The sequence below is a fragment of the Zonotrichia leucophrys genome, chromosome 22, assembly GCF_028769735.1.
Source record: "Zonotrichia leucophrys gambelii isolate GWCS_2022_RI chromosome 22, RI_Zleu_2.0, whole genome shotgun sequence".
In the NCBI taxonomy this organism is placed as follows: Eukaryota; Metazoa; Chordata; class Aves; order Passeriformes; family Passerellidae; genus Zonotrichia; species Zonotrichia leucophrys.
In genome coordinates this window covers 3,844,148-3,866,178 of record NC_088191.1, presented here as the reverse complement: position 1 = coordinate 3,866,178, position 22,031 = coordinate 3,844,148, and the positions used below count along the sequence as shown (strand labels likewise).

The following is a 22,031-nucleotide window of genomic DNA, read 5'->3' as shown; positions in this document are numbered from 1 at the left end:
CGATTTCGAGGTGATTTTGGGGCGATTTTGGGGCGATTTTGGGGCGAGCAGGCCCTGAGCCCCCAAATTTCCACAGGCACTGAGGCAACAAGAAGCGATTTTGGGGTGATTTCGGGGCGATTTTGGGGTGATTTTGGGGCGATTTTGGGGTGATTTTGGGGCGATTTTGGGGCGAGCAGGCCCTGAACCCCCAAATTTCCACAGGCACTGAGGCAACAAGAAGCAATTTTGGGAGGATTTTGGGGCGATTTTGGGGCGATTTTGGAGCGAGCAGGCCCTGAGCCCCCAAATTTCCACAGGCACTGAGGCAACAAGAAGCAATTTTGGGAGGATTTTGGGGTGATTTTGAGGCGATTTCGGGCGATTATGGAGCGAGCAGGCCCTGAGCCACCAAATTTCCGCAGGCACTGAGGCAACAAGAAGCAATCTTGGGAGGATTTTGGGCGATTTTGAGGCGATTTTGGGGCGATTTTGGGGCGATTTTGGAGCGAGCAGGCCCTGAGCCTCCACCCTACCTGGACAGGGATTAATGGCAGCAATTAGCAGGATTTTTTGTGGGGTTGCCAAAGCGCTGAGAGGGAGCAGCAGGATCCCTGAGAGGGATTCCCAGGATCTGGAAGCCCCAGGAAGAGGGAGAACGCCGGGATCCGGCCGACTCAGCTGAATCATAATGGCTGCATTGCCATTACCTTTCCCGAACAAGGCCAACCTAAACACAGGCAGCTGCCTGGGATTTAGCAGGAGATTTACAGACAGCACCGGCCACTCCGGCTGCCTGGAGACCTACAAATCACCACGGCGCATGCAGGGCTCCGGGAACACCCCGGATCCCCCCCAAAATCTGGGAGCACTTTGGGATTATTCCCATTAAAAGCAAAACCCCTCCCACCGTGGAGCTTCCCCGAGCCTGAGGGGCCTCCACGCTCCGGATCCCCTTTCCCTGGGTTTGAGGTTATTAACATCAAACATGTGATCGGCCACATGACAGGCTAAAGGCTAAAAAGGAAAAAAAAAATAAAATAAATATATAAATGAAGAAATAAATAAAAAAAACCGGCTTGGACACACATCCAGAGGGGAAGGGAGGGATGGCAGCGTGGTGGGTACAGCTCCATGGCCGGGGATTACAAGCATTGCTGGGAAATCTGCTGCTTTCCAGCGGCCCGGAATGATGGAAGCCATGGCGGGAGGAGGTTTAATAACGGGGTGATTGTGTAACTTGGAGCCTCCCGGCGAAAGTTGAGGCACCCAGTGGATGTTCCTGGTGCATGGGGACGAGGATGGCACCGGATCAATTAGGGCAGCGAAATGTGCATCCCCCCCCCAGCCTCCTCCTCCTCCTCCTCCTCCCGATCCAGGAGTTTCTCCGCTAACGTATTTCTCTCCTCATTAACTGCTTCGGTGTCTTCTGCTCTTTCCAAAATAGTACCTACTATAACGGGGCCGCAGAGGGGGCCAGCTGGCACCGGCCGCAGGGCATCCGGGCACGGAGCAGGGATTTGGGGGAGGAAAGGCACGGGGGGCTGCCTGGATCAGGGCAGGGAGGGCTCTCAGCCCCCTGTTCCCCCGGATCCTCGGGGGAACCCCAGTTCCACCCAAAGCACCCCAATCTTGGGGGGGTGATGAGGCCCAGGCCAGGATGGGGATTCCCCCCATGCCACAAAAGGGATGTCCCCTGCTGTCACCCCCCCTCCTTGTCACTGCTGTGCCCCCATCCCACAGAATGGAGGGAGGGGGCTGCATCCTCTTGGAACAGGGGGGGCTAAAAATGCCTCCCTCGCCCCTCAGTGCAGGTGTCCCCCGCAAACCAGAGATGCCCCCCAGCTCCTCTGCAGAGGTTTCTGACTGAACAGGGGGTGTCCCCCCAGCCCGACCCCCCCATCAGGGCTCCCCTTTATGGGGGTTGCTCCAGGCCTCCCTCTGCGCTCTCTCTTGGGGATGACCCCCCAAACCAGCTCTCCCCCTGATTTTCCAGCCTCCCCACAATCTCCTCCCACTCAGGGGATGATCCCCCCCAAACCACAGTCATCCCCAATAAGGGGTCACCCATCAGAACACCCCCTCCTCACCGCTCCAGGCATCCCTGCCCCCCCAGCCCCCAGGGCCCTCCTTTACCGGGGTGCCCCTCCAGCATACCCCCCCACAATCACGCTGCCCTCGCCCTACCTCGGTTCCCCCCCACCCTGGGGACCCCCCCTTAAACCAGGCTCTCCCTCCATTAAAGGCTCCCCTCACCCAAACCAGGCTCTCCCTCCATTAAAGGCTCCCCTCACCCAAACCAGGCATCCCCCTCCCTTTCTCCGGGTTTCCCCAGCCGGGGGGGCTCCGCTAAGCTGGGGACCCCTCCCAAAACCAGGCATACCCCCCATATTTCTGGGGAATATCGCCCTAAACCAGGCTCCCCCTCCTCCCATACCACGATCCCTCCGTCTCCTTTCTCCGGGCTCCTCCAACCTGGGGACCCCCAAAATGAACCTCCCTCCCTTTCTCCGGGCTCCCCCACTTTGGAGGAACCCCTCTTTAACCACGCTCCCTCCCATAAAATCACTCTTCAACCCCCCCCTTTTTTCCGGCCTCCCCCAAACCATGACCCCCCCATAAAGCAGGCAGATTCCCCTCCCCTTTCTCGGGGCTCCCCCAGCTTGGGGACCCCCCCAAACCTCGCTCGCCCCCCGTTTCTCGCGGCCCCCTCCGCCGAGCCCCCCCGCGCCCCCCGCGCAGGCAGGGGGCGCCCTCGCCGCCCCCTCACCCTTGACGATGCGCTCGGTGGTCGGCAGCTTGTTGTGGCCGCGCCCGGACATGGTGGCGGTGGCGGCGGCGGCACCGCTGCCCGCCGTGCCCCGCTCCGCTCCCGTCACCCGGAGCGGGGGCCGCGCGGGTGCTCCCGGCGGACCCGCTGGGCTGCCCCGGCAGCGGCGGCTCCGCGGCGCTGCGCTCCCCCCGTCCCGCCCCCGCCGCCGCCGCCCCACCGCCCTCCGCCCTCTGCCCCCCCCCACGCCCGCGCCTGCGCCACGCCCGCCCCGCCCCGCCCGCCATCTTGGAAGGGAAGGGGGCGTTGCTAAGCAACGGGGGGGCAACATGGCGGCGGCGCTGAGGGTGCTTGGCACTGCCCTCGGGCACAGCTTTGCTGGGGAATATCCCCTAAACCAGGCTCCCTTCGCTGGGAGGGACTGTGAGGATCAGCCAGTGCCGCCCCTGCTGTGGGCAGGGGCACCATACACTATCCCAGCCTGGCCTTAGACACTTCCAGGGATCCGGGGCAGCCACAGCTTCTCTGGAGATTTTATCCCATCCTCACAGCCAAGAATTCCTCCCCAGTATCCCATCCATCCTTTCCCTCTGGCAGTGGGAGTCCCAAGTTTCCTCCTGAAACACATCCAAGAGGTTCCCACACAAAGCGGACACTGACATTTCAGGGGTGTAAAATTCCCACAGGCTTTTTCAATGTCTTCCATTTGAGAAAAAAAAAAAAAAAAAAACAGACTGGAGATGGAGAAAGGTGCCTGAAAGTCCTTAAGAAAGGACTTTTCCTTCCCAAAATCCCATCCATTCCTGTCCTTGGCAGTGGGAAGCCATTCCCTGTCCTGTCCCTCCATCCTTGTCCCCAGTCCCTCTTCCAGCTCTCCTGGAGCCCCTTCAGGGCCTGTGAGGGGCTCTGAGCTCTCTCTGGAGCTTTCTCTTCTCCCTTGGGCACTTCCAGGGATGGAGCAGCTACAGCTCCTCTGGAATTCCATCCCAGCCCCTCCCCACACTCATTCCTTCCAAAAATCCCACCCCAATCTCACTTTTCCCAGTTTGAAGCCATTCCCTGTGTCCTGTCCCTCCATCCCTTGTCCCCAGCCCCTCTCCTGGAGCCCCTTCAGGCCCTGGCAGGAGCTCTGAGCTCTCCTGGATCCTTCCCTTCCCCAGCTGAACACCCCCAGCTCTCCCAGCCTGGCTCCAGACAGAAAATTTCTGAGGGAAAGGCAAAACAGACACGATGGTCTGTGTCTACCACCTGAAGATGAAGGAGGACACGTTTAGATGGGATATTGGGAAGGAATTCCTGGCTGGGATGGAATTCCCAGAGAAGCTGTGGCTGCCCCTGGATCCCTGAGGCCAGATTGGAGCAACTTTGGATGGTAAAATTGTCCCAGGGGTGGCACTGGATGGGCTTTAACCAACCCAAACCATTCCAGGAATTCCATTACCCCATCCTGCAGTGTTTTCTGAGGTAACAGCTCAGAATTCAGCAAAGAAAAAAAAAGGATTTTGCAGCAGAAAAGAGCCCACCCAAAGCCCTCCTGGAAGTGCTGATGGGCAGGAACAAGTCCAATGCTCACTGTGATCTTCCTTGCTTAATAAAACATTTTTTTTTAAATAAAATGCCTCAGAATATCAAGATTTGGTTTCTTTAGCTGCAACAAGCTTTCTAAAAATTGAGTTTGCTGCTCAGAGCTGGCAGATGGAGGGGAAATGATGAAGAAAAAGGCAAAAAAAGGAGAAGTAAAAAGCAAAGTTCGCCTTTTTTTCCCCCTAATGGAGGGTAAGAAAACAAGGACACCAACACTGCCAGGAGCCTGGCTAGTGTGAGCTGGGGACAAATCCAGCATCCCACACCTCCCAGCCAAACCAGGGTTTGGAAATATATTTCAGAAAAATAAAAAAAAAAAAAAATAAGCATATATATAAATAATGAAGGGTTTTTGGAGCCGCAAAGGCCGTGCCATGCGGGCAGGCTGGGGGTTGTCAGTGCCACCTTCTGTCAACCGCGCCGCACTGCACAGCCAGGGAAATCCAGCTGGAAAAGCGGGATTGCATCACCCAGCCCCGCTCCAAACCTTCCCCTTGGAAAAATCCTGAGCCAGCAGCGCTCCCACCCCTCTGTGAAAAATGCATGTATTTTATGATTGGCTTTTCGCAAATATTAAAATGAATATTATATGTGTTGTGTTCGAAAGCAATGCTGCATTAATTTTCTTAAGTACTGTGGTAAATATAGTTTTAGGTTATAAAAATTGTTAAAATAGAAACTGTGCTGTGTAAGATGCTTTGCTTAAAAGAAAGGACTTGCAGCGAGATAACAGCCACAGGACACGTAAATCTTTCAGAGAAAAAGAATTTTTGGCCTTCTTATCAGAAGAAACGAACTTCTTCCCAGACCAGACAGAATCCTGTGTTTGAATGGAATTTATGCATCATGTATGCGGTGTATGAATATTTAACAGGCTATTGTTCTTAAGGGTTAATCCTTTGTTAGCTGGGTCCTTTTTCGGGCTCATGCTGCCCAGAAAAGGTACCCGGACGTCCATAACTCTTTGTTTTTATTGTCTCATATTGTCTTAATTCAATTTGTCCAAATTGTTATTACTCGAATTGTGTTGCTATTTTTATAACTATTTTATTACTATTAAACTTTTAAAAATTTTAAAAACAAGTGATTGGTATTTTTCATACCTCCAACCCCAGCAGCGAGAGGATTTCACTGCCCAGCACGCCTGGGACCCTCCGTCATTACAGAATATATTTTATTTATGGAATTTTACAAATATCTGTACAATTCACGTGACATTTAAGTTAACGCTCTTTGTTTCTCTCCTACAACACCTGAGTTATAATTTGAAATACTGAGATGGAACTCGAGGGGAAGGAGACACGGATGAAAATCCACGAGGGGCTGGGTTTGGGTGGGTTCCCATCCCTTTCCCACTGGCAGTGCCAGCCTGCCCAGGGGGAACAGGAGCTCTTTCCTTGGTGGCAGCCTCAGTTCTCACCCCAAATAATCCCAAATTTCTGGGTTTTCTGCCCAGAGGTAACAGGAGCTCTCCCTTGGTGGCAGCCTCGATTTTCCCCATAATCCCAAATTTCTGGGGTGCCTGCCCAGGAGGAACAGGAGCTCTCCTTGGTGGCAGGGCAGCCTCGATTCTCACCCCAAATAATCCCAAATTTTTGGGTTTTCTGCCCAGAGGGAACAGGAGCTCTCCTTGGTGGCAGCCTCAATTCTCACCCCAAATAATCCCAAATTTCTGGGGTGCCTGCCCAGGGGGAACAGGAGCTCTCCTTGGTGGCAGGGCAGCCTCAATTCTCACCCCATAATCCCAAATCTCTGGGTTTTCTGCCCAGAGGGAACAGGAGCTCTCCTTGGTGGCAGGTCAGCCTTAATTCTTCCCCAAATCCCAAATCTTTGGGTTGCCTGCCCAAGGGGAACAGGAGCTCTCTCTCCTTGGTGGCAGCCTCAATTCTCACCCCAAATAATCCCAAATTTCTGGGTTTTCTGCCCAGGGGGAACAGGAGCTCTCTCTCCTTGGTGGCAGCCTCGATTTTCACCCCATAATCCCAAATTTCTGGGGTGCCTGCCCAGGAGGAACAGGAGCTCTTTCCTTGGTGGCAGCCTCAATTCTCACCCCATAATCCCAAATCTCTGGGTTTTCTGCCCAGAGGGAACAGGAGCTCTCTCTCCCTGGTGGCAGCCTCAATTCTCACCCCCAAATCCTGGGTGCCTGCCCAGGGGGAACAGGAGCTCTTTCCTTGGTGGCAGTCTCAATTCTCACCCCAATCCCAAATCCTGGGGTGCCTGCCCAGGGGGAACAGGAGCTCTCCTTGGTAGCAGCCTCGATTTTCACCCCAAATAATCCCAAATTTTTGGGTTTTCTGCCCAGAGGGAACAGGAGCTCTCCTTGGTGGCAGCCTTGATTCTCCCCTAAATCCCAAATCTTTGGGTTGCCTGCCCAGGGGGAACAGGAGCTCTCTCTCCTTGGTGGCAGCCCCAATTCTCACCCCAAATAATCCCAAATTTCTGGGGTGCCTGCCCAGGGGGAACAGGAGCTCTCCTTGGTGGCAGGGCAGCCTCAATTCTCACCCCAAATAATCCCAAATTTCTGGGGTGCCTGCCCAGGGGGAACAGGAGCTCTCTCTCCTTGGTGGCAGCCCCAATTCTCACCCCAAATAATCCCAAATTTTTGGATTTTCTGCCCAGAGGGAACAGGAGCTCTCTCTCCTTGGTGGCAGCCTTGATTCTCCCCTAAATCCCAAATCTTTGGGGTGCCTGCCCAGGGGGAACAGGAGCTCTCCTTGGTGGCAGGGCAGCCTCAATTCTCACTCCAATCCCAAATTTCTGGATTTCCTGCCCAGGGGGAACAGGAGCTCTCCTTGGTGGCAGCCTCAATTCTCACCCCAATCCCAAATTTCTGGGGTGCCTGCCCAGGGGGAACAGGAGCTCTCCTTGGTGGCAGCCTCGATTCTCACCCCAAATAATCCCAAATTTCTGGGTTTTCTGCCCAGGGGGAAGAAGAGCTCGCTCTCCCTGGTGGCAGCCTCAATTCTCACCCCAATCCCAAATCTCTGCGTTGCAGATTCCTCAGGAAACAGGGATAAACTCCAAACGAGGAGATGGCAGAGTTGTGATCCCCACAGTGAATCCTGCCGGCTCTGAGGACACCAAGGCCTGCTCTGTGCCACCTCCCAGCTCTTGTCCAGAGGGGACAAACCCCCCATTGCCCCCTGTCCTCCCCCACAGAGGCTTTTCCAGCAGCTCTGCCAGCCCCATGGTGTTTATGGTGTTTTCCAAGTGCTTCCTTGAGAGAGAGCAGAGGGCAGCGGTGCCAGTGGAAGGACTCAGATTTTCCACATCGACTCACTCAGCTGGGGCTGCTGCTCTCTCAAGCAAGGAAAAAGTGTTTCCAATGGCCCTTTGGTGCTGGAACCTGCAGCACAGGGAATGCCTGCCAGGTGATGAATGACTGCCCCAGGCAGCACAGGCCACGCTGCTCTGCTCCAGTGGGAAAAGTGACTTTTGGGGACAATCCACAAGGGACACCACAGGGGACAAAGCAGAGCCTGTCTCTCCTTGAGGGAATCACCCAAGGACTGTGTGACACCTTCAGGTCATCCCAAAAAGGCTCCCTCCAGAACTGATGTTTATGTTTTGGGGTGCAGGACAAAGCCAAAATCCAGGGGTGCTGAGGGGACAAATGCCCAGACTAGAAAAGCCACCGAGTGCAGGTGATGATCCACGAGGATCCTGGCAGTGCCACAGGGCACGGGCTCGGTGACAGCTGTTGGGAGTTTAGGAACAACATCACCCAGCTGGGAACTACAGGAATTCAGGGATTACAGGGATCCAGCCAGGGCACAACGCTGCCAGGGGTGCTGAGCCTGTGCCAGGGCCCTGTGTCTGAGATGGGCAGGAATAACACCTGGCACAGCCTCAGGTTTGCTTTCCTCACGGGGCAAAGGGAAGGTGTGGGAGCCTCAGCTCCAGCACGGTGCCACCACTCTGTCACACCCCACACACCTGCACAGGTGGGCAGAGAAGGAAAACACTTCACCATCACCTGCACCTCTCCTCCATCCCAATCCAGCCCCAAACCACGAGGGACTCCCCTGAATCCACACGGCCACAAGCTTACACCAGGTACAGGACGAGGGGGAAAAAGGGGTGTGAGGGAACCTCAAGCAACACAGGTGGGGTGGACAACCTTATCAATATGATAATAAGTAATTCACCTAGTGAATCTGGAACGCCAGCCCGGAGGCAGAGCTGGGAGGTGCCTGGAACACCCTTCTCTGGCTACTCCCTAAGGCTGGGAACACACAACCTGAAGAGGTTCACAGTCTGATTTTGCTTTTAAAAACACCCCCCACCCCCACCCTGAACCTTAGCACTGTTTAAAAAACTGGTGGCTGTTCCTGGGTGTCACCATGAGCTTGGACACAGCCTGAGGAGAAACCCCTGGGCTGGAGCCTGCGGCCGGGCAGGGCTCTGCTCTCATCCCCTTCTGAGAGGAGGAGCTGGGATTTGCCCCTCATTCCAGCTGCACGGACTGAAGGGAGGGTCAGGGCACCCTGGCAGGCTTCTCCCAGCAGCCCAAGTGTCACTCCAAGCCAGTTTGGTGTGCTCTGCTCTGGGCACTGACACCCAAAATGTGCTTTGAAACCCCTGCCCTCTTCACCCCACTCGTGCCAGGGCGTTGTCCGGGCTGAAACGGAGCAAAAGCAGTTGGATGATGGTGACATCCTCCTCATCCTCAGCGAGCACAGCTGTGGGGAACGCTCTGAGAAGGGTCTGTCCCTGTCTGTCCCCATCACACACCCCCAGAGGGGTCAGGACAGCCTCATGTGCCATGGGAACGCTCCAAGCACCACGGCTGGAGCAGCTCCTGTCTCCCCGTTCCATCCTTCCTGGGAGAGGCGAGGAGAGAAGGGAAATGACACTGGACAAAGTCAGGTCAGTCCTATGGGAAGGGGAATTCCACTCCCCTCAGCCTTAAACCAGAAGAAAATCCAGGTAATAGCTTTCAAAGCAATGTCTCTCCTGTAGTGTGACGTCAGTGCCCGCACAGGTACCGTCGGATGTTTGCAGCAGGGAAAGGAAAGAAAAATAACAAAAAAAAAAAAAAAAAAAAGAAAAAACCATCCCCCCCCCAAAAAAAAAAAAAATGGAAAAATTGGATCAGGGCTGCAGCTCAGGCTGGTCCTACCCTATCTGGATCTGCCCCGAGTACATGGTGAGCAGCACCATGATGGTGAAGCCCGTGAGCAGCCCCGCGTTCTGGATGGCGAAGGTGATCAGGGCGCTGCCGTTCTGCTCATCCTCCCGGCTCACCTCGTTCATCTCAGGGAACTGCAGGGGCAAACATTGGGGTGGAGGGCTCAGTGACAGCCCCATCCTTCCTCAGCAAGCACCCACCAGCCTCCCATCCCGGGGATTTCAGCCAAAGCAGAGATATCTGCATGTGCCAAGAGGACAGAGCAAACCCTGTTCCCTTGGCAGGCTGAGAGCAAGCAGAGCTTTTCCTAGGATAAAATCCCAGGGCTCAGCATTCCAGGCTCAGGATTGGGGGCTCAGGATTTACCATGTCAGCCAGTGCTATGTACAGGAACATCCCTCCAGCCAGAGCAAAGATCCAGTTGGCAGAGAAGTGGCTGCCGGCCACGATGCCGAAGGCCAGGCCCACGTAGCAGCAGCAGGCAGAGATGAAGTTGAAGAAAAGTGCCTGGCGAATGGTCATGCCAGCATTGAGCAGGATCACAAAGTCCCCTGAGGGAGAAGAAGGTGGGAGGATGAGGAGGGAAGGGCCATCAGCAGCACTGGGACAGCACCGACTTGAACTCACAGAAACCCGGAATATCCCGAGTTGGAAAGGACACAGAGGATCAGAGTCCAACCCCTGGAGCTCACACAACACCCCAAACATCACAGATGTGCCAGCTCAAGTGTGGGCTCCCTGTGGCTGCTGGCACTGACCATCACACTGCCCCTAAATTTGGACATTTACACCCAAACCTGCCTCTCCTTCACTGACCATTCCACTGCTCCTAAATTCAGCCATTCACAGCCCAACCTGCCTCTCCTTCACTGATCTCTCCACTGCTCCTGAATTCAGCCATTCACATCCAAACCCACCTCCCTCCTCATCTGCCCCTAAATTTGGACATTCACACCCAAACTTGCCTCCCACTCACTGACCACAGCTCTGTCCCTAAACCCACACACTCACACCCAAACCCCCTTCCCCTCCACTGACCACTCCAAATTCAGACATTCCCACCCAAACCCCCTGTGACCTCTCCAAATTCAGACATTCCCACCCAAACCCACCTCTGACCTCTCCAAATTCAGACATTCCCACCCAAACCCCCCTGTGACCTCTCCAAATTCAGACATTCCCACCCAAATCCCCTCTGACCTCTCCAAATTCAGACATTCCCACCCAAATCCCCTTCCCCTTCATTGACCACTCCAAATTCAGACATTCCCACCCAAATCCCCTTCCCCTCCACTGACCACTCCAAATTCAGACATTCCCACCCAAACCCCCTTCCCCTTCATTGACCACTCCAAATTCAGACATTCCCACCCAAACCCCCCTGTGACCTCTCCAAATTCAGACATTCCCACCTAAATCCCCCTCTGACCTCTCCAAATTCAAACACTCCCACCCAAACCCACCACTGACCACTCCAAATTCAGACATTCCCATCCAAATCCCCCTGTGACCGCTCCAAATTCAGACATTCCCACCTGAACCCCCCTCCCCTCCACTGACCACTCCAAATTCAGACATTACCACCCAAATCCCCCTCTGACCTCTCCAAATTCAGACATTCCCACCCAAATCCCCCTGTGACCTCTCCAAATTCAGACATTTCCACCCGAACCCACCTCCCCTCCACTGACCACTCCAAATTCAGACATTCCCACCCAAACCCCCTTCCCCTTCACTGACCTCTCCAAATTCAGACATTCCCACCCAAACCCCCCTCTGACCTCTCCAAATTCAGACATTCCCACCCAAACCCACCTCTGACCTCTCCAAATTCAGACATTCCCACCCAAACCCCCTTCCCCTTCATCGACCACTCCAAATTCAGACATTCCCACCTGAACCCCCCTCTGACCACTCCAAATTCAGACATTCCCACCCAAATCCCCCTCTGACCACTCCAAATTCAGACATTCCCACCCAAACCCCCCCCTCTGACCACTCCAAATTCAGACATTCCCACCCAAATCCCCTTCCCCTTCATTGACCACTCCAAATTCAGACATTCCCACCCAAACCCCCTCTGACCTCTCCAAATTCAGACATTCCACCCAAATCCCCCTCTGACCTCTCCAAATTCAGACATTCCCACCCAAATCCCCCTCCCCTCCACTGACCTCTCCAATTCAGACATTCCCAAATCCCTTGACACTCCAATCGACCACCAAATCCCCCTCTGACCACTCCAAATTCAGACATTCCCACCCAAATCCCCCTGTGACCTCTCCAAATTCAGACATTCCCACCCAAACCCGCCTCCCCCCTCCCAAACCAACGAGGTGTTGAGGGTTTTTTTTTTTTTTTTGTCTTCAGATGCCTCCATCTAAATTTAAATCTCAGACATCATATTACCTCGTTATTTTTAGAGCGGCGATTACTCAGAGCAGTTTACAGCCCTCCCTCTCCCCCCTCTCAGCAGCATCACTGTTCATTCCACCCCAAATCTGCTTTTCTGGATGGACAAAGGACAGACTCCAGAGGGAGCAGGAGCAGGGGCAGCCCCGAGGAGTCACATACCCAGCTCGTGTGGGAACTCCTCACACAGGATGGCCACGGAGGTGCTGATCCCTTGGAAAACCGACACGGTGAAGGAGGCGCCGATGGCCAGGCCGTCGATGAAGTTGTGGAGGCCGTCACTGAGCGTGATCATCCAGGCCAGAGTGCCAATGTCCGAGTACCTGACCTCCTTCAGCCAGTAGCACGCGCTCTGGGAGGCCTGCAGGTCCTGCCACAGCCCCCCAAAACGGGGATCAGCACCCAAATCCCTCCTCCAGATGGGAAAACCACCCCGTTAATCATTAAACCGGCACAGCGGAGCTGTTTGGTCCTGTCACAGATATCTTTTATGAAAAATCCTTTCCTTAGGATTTTTCCTCCTGAGAGGCCTCAGGAACAAAATGTAAGCAATGGTTATCTGCTGCTGTGGAATGCAACAGGTGCATCTGGGATTGGTCTCATGTGGTTGTTTTTAATTAATGGCCAATCACAGTCAGCTGGCTCGGACAGAGAATCTGAGCCACAAACCTTTGTTATCATTCTTTGCTATTCTATTCTTAGCCAGCCTTCTGATGAAACCTTTTCTTCTATTCTTTTAGTATAGTTTTAATGTAATATATATCATAAAATAATAAATCAAGCCTTCTGAAACCTGGAGTCAGATCCTCCTCTCTTCCCTCATCCTCAGAGCCCTGTGAGCACCGTCACAGGTCCCACCACACACAGAGAATTTGGGCTGCAGGACTGCTTTTAACTGATTTGGTCACGATGCCACGGCATGAGGCGCTCACCTGGACAGACAGGGAGCCCACCACGGCCTTGTCATCCCCCGAGGGGGGCTTGCACTCCAGGTCACTGGTGATGTGTGGGATCATGTGGTCCAGGTCCCCGTTCTGCAGCTTTTCTGTGACCCCCTCCTCCCGGTCCTTCTTGGAGGGCAGAGCCTCGGGGCCGTAGTGGCTGTGGCCATGGTGGTGCTGTGGGATCAGGGCTGTCACTCATCCTGGTATTCCTGCTCTTTCCCACCCTGCCATGCTGATATTCCTGCTCTTTCCTGCCCCACTACCCTGAAATTCCTGCTCTCTCCCACCCTGCCACCTCAATATCCCTGCTGTTTCCCACCCCTCCATCCCGTTATCCCTGCTCTTTCCAACTCAGCCATCCCGTTATCCCTGTGGTTTCCCACCACACCATCCCAAAATTCCTGCTGTTTCCCAACCCTCCATCCTGAAATTCCTGCTGTTTCCCACCCTTCCATCACAAAATTCCTCCTGTTTCACACCCTTCCATCCCAATTTCCCTGCTGTTCCCATCCCACCATCCCAAAATTCCTGCTGTTTCTCACCCCACCATCCCTGCTCTTTCCAACCCAGCCATCCCAAAATTCCTGCTGTTTCCCACCCCACCATCTCCTGCTGCCCCTCACCTGGTCCTTCTGCTTCAGGAGCATCTTCAGGATCTTCTCCGTGAAGAAGAAGAGGTAGAAGCCCCCGAACACCACAGCGGATTTGGAGACGTAATAATCTTCCTGAGGGTTGAATCCAAACGCCTGCAGGCAGGAGGGGAGCCAGGAGAGGATGAGGAGCAGGCCCTGGCAGTGCCCTTCATCTGCCTTTGCCCCTGGGGTGACACTGGAGGGGTGGCACAGCTCTGAGCTCCCTCTGAGGAGCAGCTGCTTTGGGGACAAGCTCAGGACGCACCTTTGTGCACCTTTAATCTCCCTCACTCCCTCCCTGAGGCATTGCATCCAGCACCTGCCAAAACCACTCGGGGACCTACCTCCAGGGCTAGAAAAAGCCAGAAAAGGCAACAAAACAAACCAGGGATCTCCCTGGAGCCATTCCCTTCCAAACTCCAGCTCCGAGGGGCTTCCAGCCCTCCATACCTCGCTCTGGGCTCCCTTCCGACGCCGCCTTCCCCTTGTCCAGCCAGAGAGAGCCAGAAACAGCCCCAGAGAGAGAGAGAGAAAAGCACAGACCCGCCAGTCCTCTCCCTACCTCGGGAATGAGCTGGAAGAGGGCGTTGGAGTAGAGAGTTCCAATCGCCAGAGCTATGAAGTAGAGGAGCAGCCGCTTGTAAAATGTCTTCTTCATGAAGGGCACCACGCTGGCTCCCACCAGCGAGCACAGGGAGATGACGGAGACGCAGAGGAAACCGTAACCCCACACTGGCAGAGCCAAACCCACCCCAGGAGATGGGAGATGGGAAGGGATGAGATCAACGTGGGGTTATGGGCAGGGGGAGGAATCCACAGCGACAGCACAGAGAGAGGAGGGAGGGAGGGAGAGAAGAGGACATTCATTAGTGATTGTTGTTCATCTGGCGCCACCTCCACAGGGCGAACCCGGCGCTCGGCGGCTTTGGGAATCTCAGCTGAGCTTTGGCAGCCAGGCTGTGTCCCAGCCAGCCCCCAGCTGTGCTCCAGGAGCCATTCCCAAGCCACAGAGTGCCAGGTCCCCCCAGCACCTCGTACACTCCAGCCCCGTCCTGCAGCCACGGCGCTCCGGGTGCTGGCAGGGCTGGAGGGTACCCCTGGCATTTCAATTCCTGGCAGATCAGGAATTAGAGGCGCTTGGTTTTTATGTCCAGCAAATAAAAGTTGCAGTTCTGGAGCTGAAAAGCTTGGAGAAACATCCCACTGCCAGCACGGATGAGGTGCTCGCTGCCCGACAGCAAACAGGCAACGCCAGGGGGAAAAACCCACTGGGAATTTTAAGGATTTTAAGGTTGGATGTGCCAAATCCAGCTCATGCTCTGAGGAGGCACTTGGACCACGTTCAAAGGTTTCCAATCCGGGTGGATTTATTCAGCTCCAGAACTGCGCAATTACAACACAATTAATTTGCGATATTTCTGTCGGTCCCATCAGAGCACCAGGATACCTCATGGAAGGCAGAACCCTTGTGGGAACACTGGGCTGGGAAATCAGGTAAGGGGAAAAAAAAAAGGCAATTAAAGGATTTGTAAAAGTTGGCTGATTCCAGAGGAAGCCAGGCTGTTCTCTGTGCTTTTATATGGATATTTGATCATATTTTCATGGATATTTCACATTTTTTTCCCTGAAATGTGGCTGAGCACGGATGAACTCATGCATGCCCAAAGCAGAAGCAAACAGCTTCTCCCAGCACATTCCCACTCCTTAGACGTGGCACGGAGGACACTGAGGGTTTCCTGGTGCTCAGAGGGGTGAGAAAAGCCCTGTGCAGCCCCTTGAGCCAAGCCCTGAGCCTCGGGTGACGAGGGGTCGGATCGATTCGGCGGGGTGGAGGCAGAGAGGAGGCGCCCCCGGAGACGGGAGAGAGGCAGGGACGTTCTACCGCACCTCTGGGATGAGCTGGAAGAGCGCGTTAGAGAGCAGCGTGCCGATGGAGAGCGCGATGAAAAACAGCAGCACCCGGCTGAAAAAGGCCTTCTGGGAGCACGGCACGATGAGGACTCCGAGCAGGGAGGCCACGTTAATCATGGACACACTGAGAAAACCAAAGCCCCACACTGCGGAACGAGAAGAAACGAGGGCCAGACATTACCGAGGCTCTCGGAGAGCCCGGACCCGGGCGGCTGGGAAAGGCTCCGGGGCTGCTCCGGGTGCTCCAGCTGCGACAAAACCATCCTGGTTGGTGCAGGGAAGGTGGGAATGAAGCCAGGGGTTGCTCAGAGAAGGTTTTGCCCAGCCAGCCCCAGCGTGGGAGAAGCCGAGCTGTGCTCAGGGACGCTGATCCAAGACCTTGGGCAGCGTTGGCACAGGGGTGGGTGGGAGCTGGCTGAGCATCCACCGGCAGCTGGAGGCCAGCAGGTCCCTCCAGGTAACCCCCTCCCACCCAGGGAACCCCACAGCAGAGTCCCCTCCTCATCCAGCTATCCTGGAGGCACAGAGGTTATCCCAGAAAACCACAGCGAGGAAAACTCGGTCAGGCCTGCCAGCTGCTGGAGGAGGGAACTCCCAGGAGTGAGAGCTGTCTGCTCCTCATGTCCCCAAGCTCCAGAACCAGGCAGTGCCTGTAGCCCCCCCCCCCAGCACCCCAATTACCTTCAGCTGAGCTGGGCCTGCTCTCCTCTGTCTGCTCGTTCTCCTCGTTTTCCAGGTTTTCCGAGGCGCACGCCCCCGACTCCAGCTGCTGCAGGATGGTGGGGCAGAACTCCTTGAACTCGCTGTGCCCCACAGGGGAGCCCTCGCTCAGGTTGTGGATGGCAAAAAGCTCCACAGAGCTGAAGCACTGGGGGAGGGAAGGGACAGAAATGAGCCTTGAGATCCCCACAGCTCCGCAGGGAGATCTCAGGGAAGTTTTGGGGGAGGTTTTGGGGGGTCCCCTCCTTACACGGGAGAGGTTGAGGCGCTGCTGAGGTGTTTGGGAGACATTGGCGTGTCCCACTCCCACATCCAGGCGGTTCAGCAGGGCCTTGAGCTGCTTCAGGCTCAAGGTCTGGCTCTCCCCGTAGCGCTGGAGCAGATCCTGCAGGAAGGAGGCAGCCGAGACGCCGGGGCCGTCCCTGCCCGCCCGGACCTGCGGGCAGGGGAGGAGGCAGAGCAGCAGGAGCAGGCAGCAGCTCCGGGGGCCCACGCTGGGGATCATGGTGCCTCTGGGATGCTGGGAGAGAAACCACACTGCTGTTGGCTTTGGCATTCCCAGCGCTCCGACCGCGGCTGCTCCACCCCACCGATGGATTTATCCTCGGGGAGAGGGGGAATGGCACTGCAAACACCCGGATCCTACGGAGGGCTCAGCATTTTTCCACAACCTTTCCATGCAAAACCACCCCCTCCTCCTCCACCCTGAGCCACCCCAAGCCCCTCACTCACCCTGGGGGGCTGCCGGCACACGGCTCCTGGGGGCTCTCCAGCTCCGCAGCGCCTCGGGCACCCTGGGAAGAGCAGGATGGTTGGGAAGCGGGCAGGGCTGTGCCAACAGCCAGCTGTGCCAGCTCTGGAGGGGGGTGAGGAGTCACCCTCCAGGCCTGGCCACGCGTGGGTCCCCTCGGTGTCACCAACGCCGCAATGCCAGCGCTCGGAGGGACACGGCAGCCCCGGGGACAGAGGTGGCCTGTTGATGAGGTTATAATTTAACCAGGATAATTACCATGAACCGAGTGAGCTTCCCCGCTCTAACTGTAGGTGCCTTTATAGTGTTTGCCCAGAATCAATCCTTGCCCTCTCCGTCCCTTTCATTTGTGCCGGGAATTGATAAAAGAGGGGTGGCACAGCCGCGGGGTGCAAAGGAAGGGGCGCAGGGAGAGGAGGGGACGCCAGGCACGACCTGCACGTCCACCTTGGGAGGCTCCCAGGGGCCTGGAGCTCAGGCTGCCTTCCTGGGAAAGCTCCCCTGAAAGGTGGAGAGCAAATTTAGGAGAAAATAAAAATGCAGCAGCCATCCCAGTCCCAGTGTGGGGCTCCAGGTGCACCTCCTGATCCCCCTGGAGGGGCTCCCGACCCAGCCCTGGGCACCCCACAGCGCCTGGCCTGTGCTGACAGCTCACAGGCTCCAGGCTCTTCCAAAAACCAGGACATTTTTGAGGCCTGGCCAAGCAATTGTTCCAAAAATAACCTGAGGCCAGGATTTCCACGCCGAGGGGCTGCAGGGAACCCGCAGGACCCCGCTCCCCATGCAGGACCCCAGTGCCCCTGAAGGCTCCCACATTCCCACAGGTTTTACCAGCTTACCACCACTTTGTGAGCTTTGTTCTCCGGGAGCTTTTAGCCTTCTCCTGCCAGGGCTTAGCTCGGATGCTTTGACTTAACCCCTCTCCTCCCAAAACGAGGGAGGGAGCTCATCCAGAGCCGTGCTGGGAACACTCTGCTGGGTGGGGGGAACCGAGGGACCCAGCGAGCCCAGACCCTTCCTCTGCCTCCCTATCCCAACCCACCCTTCCAGGTGGGACATCCAGGCTGCCGGTGACACCCACAGGTGCTGGCACACAGCCCAACGTGCCAAAGGTTTGTCCCGCTGGCTGCCCTTTCCAGCCGGGTGCTCCCCAAATCCCCGGTGCCACCGGGAGCCCTCGGAGCACACCGAGTGCCAAGGCACGCAGCTTTCCGCTGCCAAAACCCCTCCCGGGGGTTTCTCCCGAAGCCGGGCTCAGCCGGATACATCCAGGCTGGAAAACCGGACCTCAACTTTCCCCTCGCTGCCAAAGGAAAGGCAGGAAGGGCAGAGCCGGCCACAGGCTGCACAGGCTCGCTCCGTTTTAGGGCAAAACGAGGTGGAGGAGCCGCCCCTGAGGAAGAGAAGCGCCCAAAGAGGCACATCCCGGGGGGCTCCGACCTGCTGCAGTCCCGGGGCAAAGCAGCACACCCAGCCCAACATCCCGGGACAAACCCAAAGAACAGCGAGCCTCGCCATCCCCACCGCCAGCTGCGACCCCCGCGGAGCCCCCCGGCCTCCTGCCCGCTACCTTCAAGGGCGTTCTCGCACCGGGATGCGCTCCCGGAGCACGGAGCCAGCGCCTGACCTATTTTATTTATCGGGCTGGGGCACGGACAGAGCGCTGCCACGCCGAGGGACGGCTGCCCGGGAGGGATGTGCCCGGGAGCGATGCCACGACAGCAGCACGCAGCTGCCGAGGCCGGGCAAACCCTTCCCATCCCATCCCATCTGCCCGGAGCTCAGCGGTGCCGGCCGCAATCCGCGCATCCCCCAGGGTGACGCCGGGAACGGGAACCGCTGGCACGGCCGAGCATGACCCCGCCGACGTCAGCCCCGAAATCTGCGCAGGGATTGCCGCAAACCATGGGGGGACAGGGCCAGCGGGACCCCGAGTTCCAGCCCCGGAGCCGTCCCGGTGCTGCCGGCGCTCGGAGCCCGCGGGGCCTTCCGGGGCAGCCGCGCTCCACGTGTCCTGCGGCACGGAGGGCTCCGGAGGTTTTCCGTGTCCTGCGGCTGTCCCGGGGCTGGCAGCGGAGCCGTTCCTGGGTCACCGACACCCTGGAGCCTCCGCACGCAGTCCTGTCCTTTCCTTGCCCGTGATCGCAGCCCCGGGCGGGCAGAGGGGCAGCGGGACCGGGACATCCCCCGGGCATCGCACCCCACAGGGACCCCCCAGTCCTGCCCAGTGCCCCCCGGGCCGGAGCTGCTGCTGCCGCCCGCTCCCTGCCCCATCCCAGGCTCTCCCCATCCCACCGCCGCTGCCTGGTCCCAGAGCTTCCACTGGTGGTGCCAGACCCCATACCTGGGCCCTGCACCCCAAAATTGAGTCCTGCACCCCATAACAGGGTCCTGCACCTCTGACCCCACCTCCACCTGCACCCTCCCCTGCTCCAGACCGCACGGGCTGCCCCAAAACGAGCTCCCATGGCTGCCCCAAGGACCGGCCCCAAACCCCAAACAGCCGCTCCCTGCATCCTTCATCCCTCCCTGCATCCCCCATCCCCATCCGGGGCTCGGGGCCGGCCGCAGCCCGCTCCCCCCGCTCTGCTGCCTCCGTCCCCGCGGGGCTCGTCCCCGCAGCCGGTTCCCCGTCACACGGCAGGGCTGCCGTGCCTGTCCCGTGCCTGTCCCGTGCCTGTCCCGGTCCATCCCGGTCCTACCTCCGCTCCCGCTCCCGCCGCCGCCGCCGCTCGGGGCCGCGCAGCGCGCACGCGCGGCCGCCGGCACGGGGAGCGCTCCCATTGGCTGCCCCCGCCCCGGCCACGCCCCCTCCGCCTGAGGCCCCGCTCCCTCAGCGGCGCCGCGCCGGGACCCCAAAAACCCCACCTGGGAACCCCCAAAAATCCCACCCGGGAACCCAAAAATCCCACCCGGGACCCCAAGAATCTCACCCAGGACAACCCAAAAATCTCACCCGGGAACCCAAAAATCCCACCCAGAGTCCCAAAAATCCCACACGGGACCCCAAGAATCTCACCCAGGACAACCCAAAATCTCCCCCGGGAACCCAAAAATCCCACCCAGAGTCCCAAAAATCTCACCCGGGACACCAAATACTTCATCCAGGAACCCCCAAAAATCTCACCCAGGACCCCCTAAAAAAAATCCCACCCGGGAACTCCCAAAAATCTCACCCAGAACCCCAAAAATCCGATCCGGGACTCCAAAAACCTCATCCGGGATCCCCAAAAATGCCATCCAGGAACCCCCAAAAACCTCACCCGGGACCCCCTAAAAAACCCTATGCAGAACCCCCAAAAACCTCACCCAGGACCCCAAAAATCCTACCCAGGACACCAAAAACCTCACCCGGGGCCCCAAAAATCCCACCCGGGAACCCCAAAAATTCCACCTGAAAACTCCCAAAAATCTCACCTGGGACCCACTAAAAAAATCCTACCCAGAACCCCCAAAAATCTTACCCGGGATCCCCAAAATTTTCACCCAGACTCCCCTAAAAATCCCACATGGGAACCCCCAAAAATCTCATCCAGGATTTCAAAAATCCCACTCCAGAACTCCCAAAAATCTCACTCAGGAACCCCAAAATTTTTACCCAAACCCCCCTAAAAAATCCCACCTGGGAATCCCCAAAATCTCACACAGGACCCCCAAAAAAATCCCACTTGAGACCCCCTAAAAAATCCCACCCAGGAACCCCCAAGAACCTCAGCTGGGACCCCAAAAATCTCATCTAGAACCCCAAAAATCCCACTTGGCACCCCCTAAAAAATCCTACCCAGAACCCCCCAAAATCTTACCCAGGATCCCCAAAATTTTCACTCAAAATCCCCTAAAAAATCCCACTTAGGAAACCCCACAAATCCCACTCAAGACCTTAAAAATCCCAGTCGGGAACTCCCAAAAATCTCACCCAGGATCCCCAAAATTTTCTCCCAGAACCCCCTAAAAAATCCCACATGGGAACCCCTAAAAATCTCACCCAGGATCCCTCAAAAACCCACCCAGTACCCCCTAAAAAAATCCCACTCAGGAACCCCAAAACCCTGTCTGGGACTCCTTAATAAATCCCACCTGGGAGCCCCCAAAATTTTCACTCAAAATCCCCTAATAAATCCCACCTGGGAACCCCAAAAATCCCACCTGGAACCCCAAAACCCCATCCAGGACCCCCTAAAAAATCCCACCTGAGATCCCAAAGCTGCTCCAACCCCCTTCTCTTGGGCACTGGGACCCCCAAACACACCCCAGGAACACCAAGACCCCCAAAAATCCCACCTGGGACCCCCCAGATTGCCCCAAAACATCCCTTGGGATCACCCCCAAACACCCACCCTGAGGCACTGGGACCCCCAAACACACCCCAGGAACACCAAAACCCCCAAAAATCTCACCTGGGAACCCCAAAAATCCCACCTGGAACCCCAAAACCCCACCCAGGACCCCCTAAAAAATCCACCCGAAATCCCCAAGCTGCTCCAACCCCTTTCTCTTGGGCACTGGGTCCCCCAAACACACCCCAGGAACACCAAGACCCCCAAAAATCCCACCTGGAACCCCAAAAACCCCATCCAGGACCCCCTAAAAAATCCCACCCGATATCCCCAAGCTGCTCCAACCCCTTCTCTTGGGCACTGGGACCCCCAAACACACCCCAGGAACACCAAGACCCCCAAAAATCCCACCTGGGACCCCCCAGATTGCCCCAAAACATCCCCTGGGACCCCCTCAAAACCCATCTGGGGGTATTGAGACCCCATGGACCCCCACCCTGAGGGGACCCCACAGATCCCCCAGCACGCCCCTAGGGGCACCTCAAACACCCTTTAGGGGTACAGGGCACCCCAAGGACCCTCCAAACACCCCTTGGGACCCCCCTCAAACCCTTCCCGAGGGGTCACAGCACCAAAAATCTCCTGGGGTGGGGCTGAGGGACCCCCAGGAAAAATCCAGGGGGACAAATCCAAGCAGGCAGAGCCACCCTGGCTCCTCTCCCTGTGCAAGGAAAAGGCAGAGCTGGGCTAGAAAATGCTGCTGGATGGGGTCAGAGCTGGGGGGGGAACCCCCAAAATCCCAGCCCAGCACCCCCCAAGGGCCAAGATTTGTTCCTAAATCCCACCCCAGGCTGGGCCACGCTGCCAAAGTCCGCGGGGATTGGCAAATAAACAGCGATAAATGATTAACTCAGGGC

General features: G+C 56.8%; 2 protein-coding genes and 1 long non-coding RNA gene across 8 annotated transcripts in view; all 3 read right to left on the bottom strand.

The window, feature by feature from the left end:
* PPP3CC (protein phosphatase 3 catalytic subunit gamma) overlaps nt 1-2,938 on the bottom strand; it is a 69,360-nt gene extending 66,422 nt beyond the window's left edge. For all 6 annotated transcript variants that reach the window (XM_064731014.1, XM_064731016.1, XM_064731018.1 and 3 more), the window contains exon 1: nt 2,750-2,938. In XM_064731014.1, coding sequence (XP_064587084.1) covers nt 2,750-2,801 — 52 coding nt within the window. In that variant the 5' untranslated portion in view covers nt 2,802-2,938. The remainder of the gene's footprint in view (nt 1-2,749) is intronic.
* A 2,551-nt stretch (nt 2,939-5,489) lies between these two features.
* LOC135456960 (uncharacterized) lies at nt 5,490-6,995 on the bottom strand. Its single transcript, XR_010442638.1, has 2 exons — nt 6,704-6,995; nt 5,490-6,332 (listed from the first exon to the last, which is right to left on the bottom strand). It is a non-coding gene; the product is annotated as an uncharacterized LOC135456960 (long non-coding RNA).
* Nucleotides 6,996-7,063: 68 nt separating this feature from the next.
* SLC39A14 (solute carrier family 39 member 14) lies at nt 7,064-19,580 on the bottom strand. The gene is made up of 10 exons (XM_064731207.1): nt 19,540-19,580; nt 16,819-16,880; nt 16,337-16,606; nt 16,048-16,234; nt 14,018-14,187; nt 13,447-13,569; nt 12,812-12,997; nt 12,042-12,249; nt 9,834-10,018; nt 7,064-9,601 (listed from the first exon to the last, which is right to left on the bottom strand). Exons 3-10 carry the CDS (start codon nt 16,589-16,591, stop codon nt 9,455-9,457), a joined length of 1,461 nt encoding a protein of 486 aa, XP_064587277.1. The 5' UTR covers nt 16,592-16,606; nt 16,819-16,880; nt 19,540-19,580; the 3' UTR covers nt 7,064-9,454.
* Between the last annotated feature and the right edge of the window lie 2,451 nt (nt 19,581-22,031).

Bases quoted from the DNA above. Each gene is read 5' to 3' on its own strand.
- SLC39A14 (XM_064731207.1), bottom strand. From the start codon at position 16,591: ATGATCCCCAGCGTGGGCCCCCGGAGCTGCTGCCTGCTCCTGCTGCTC. The intron at 12,998-13,446 runs GTGAGGGGCAGC...CTGATCCCACAG, and splicing joins TCCTGAAGCAGAAGGACCAG to CACCACCATGGCCACAGCCA. The intron at 12,250-12,811 runs GTGAGCGCCTCA...GGGCTGTGGCAG, and splicing joins TGGGCTCCCTGTCTGTCCAG to GACCTGCAGGCCTCCCAGAG.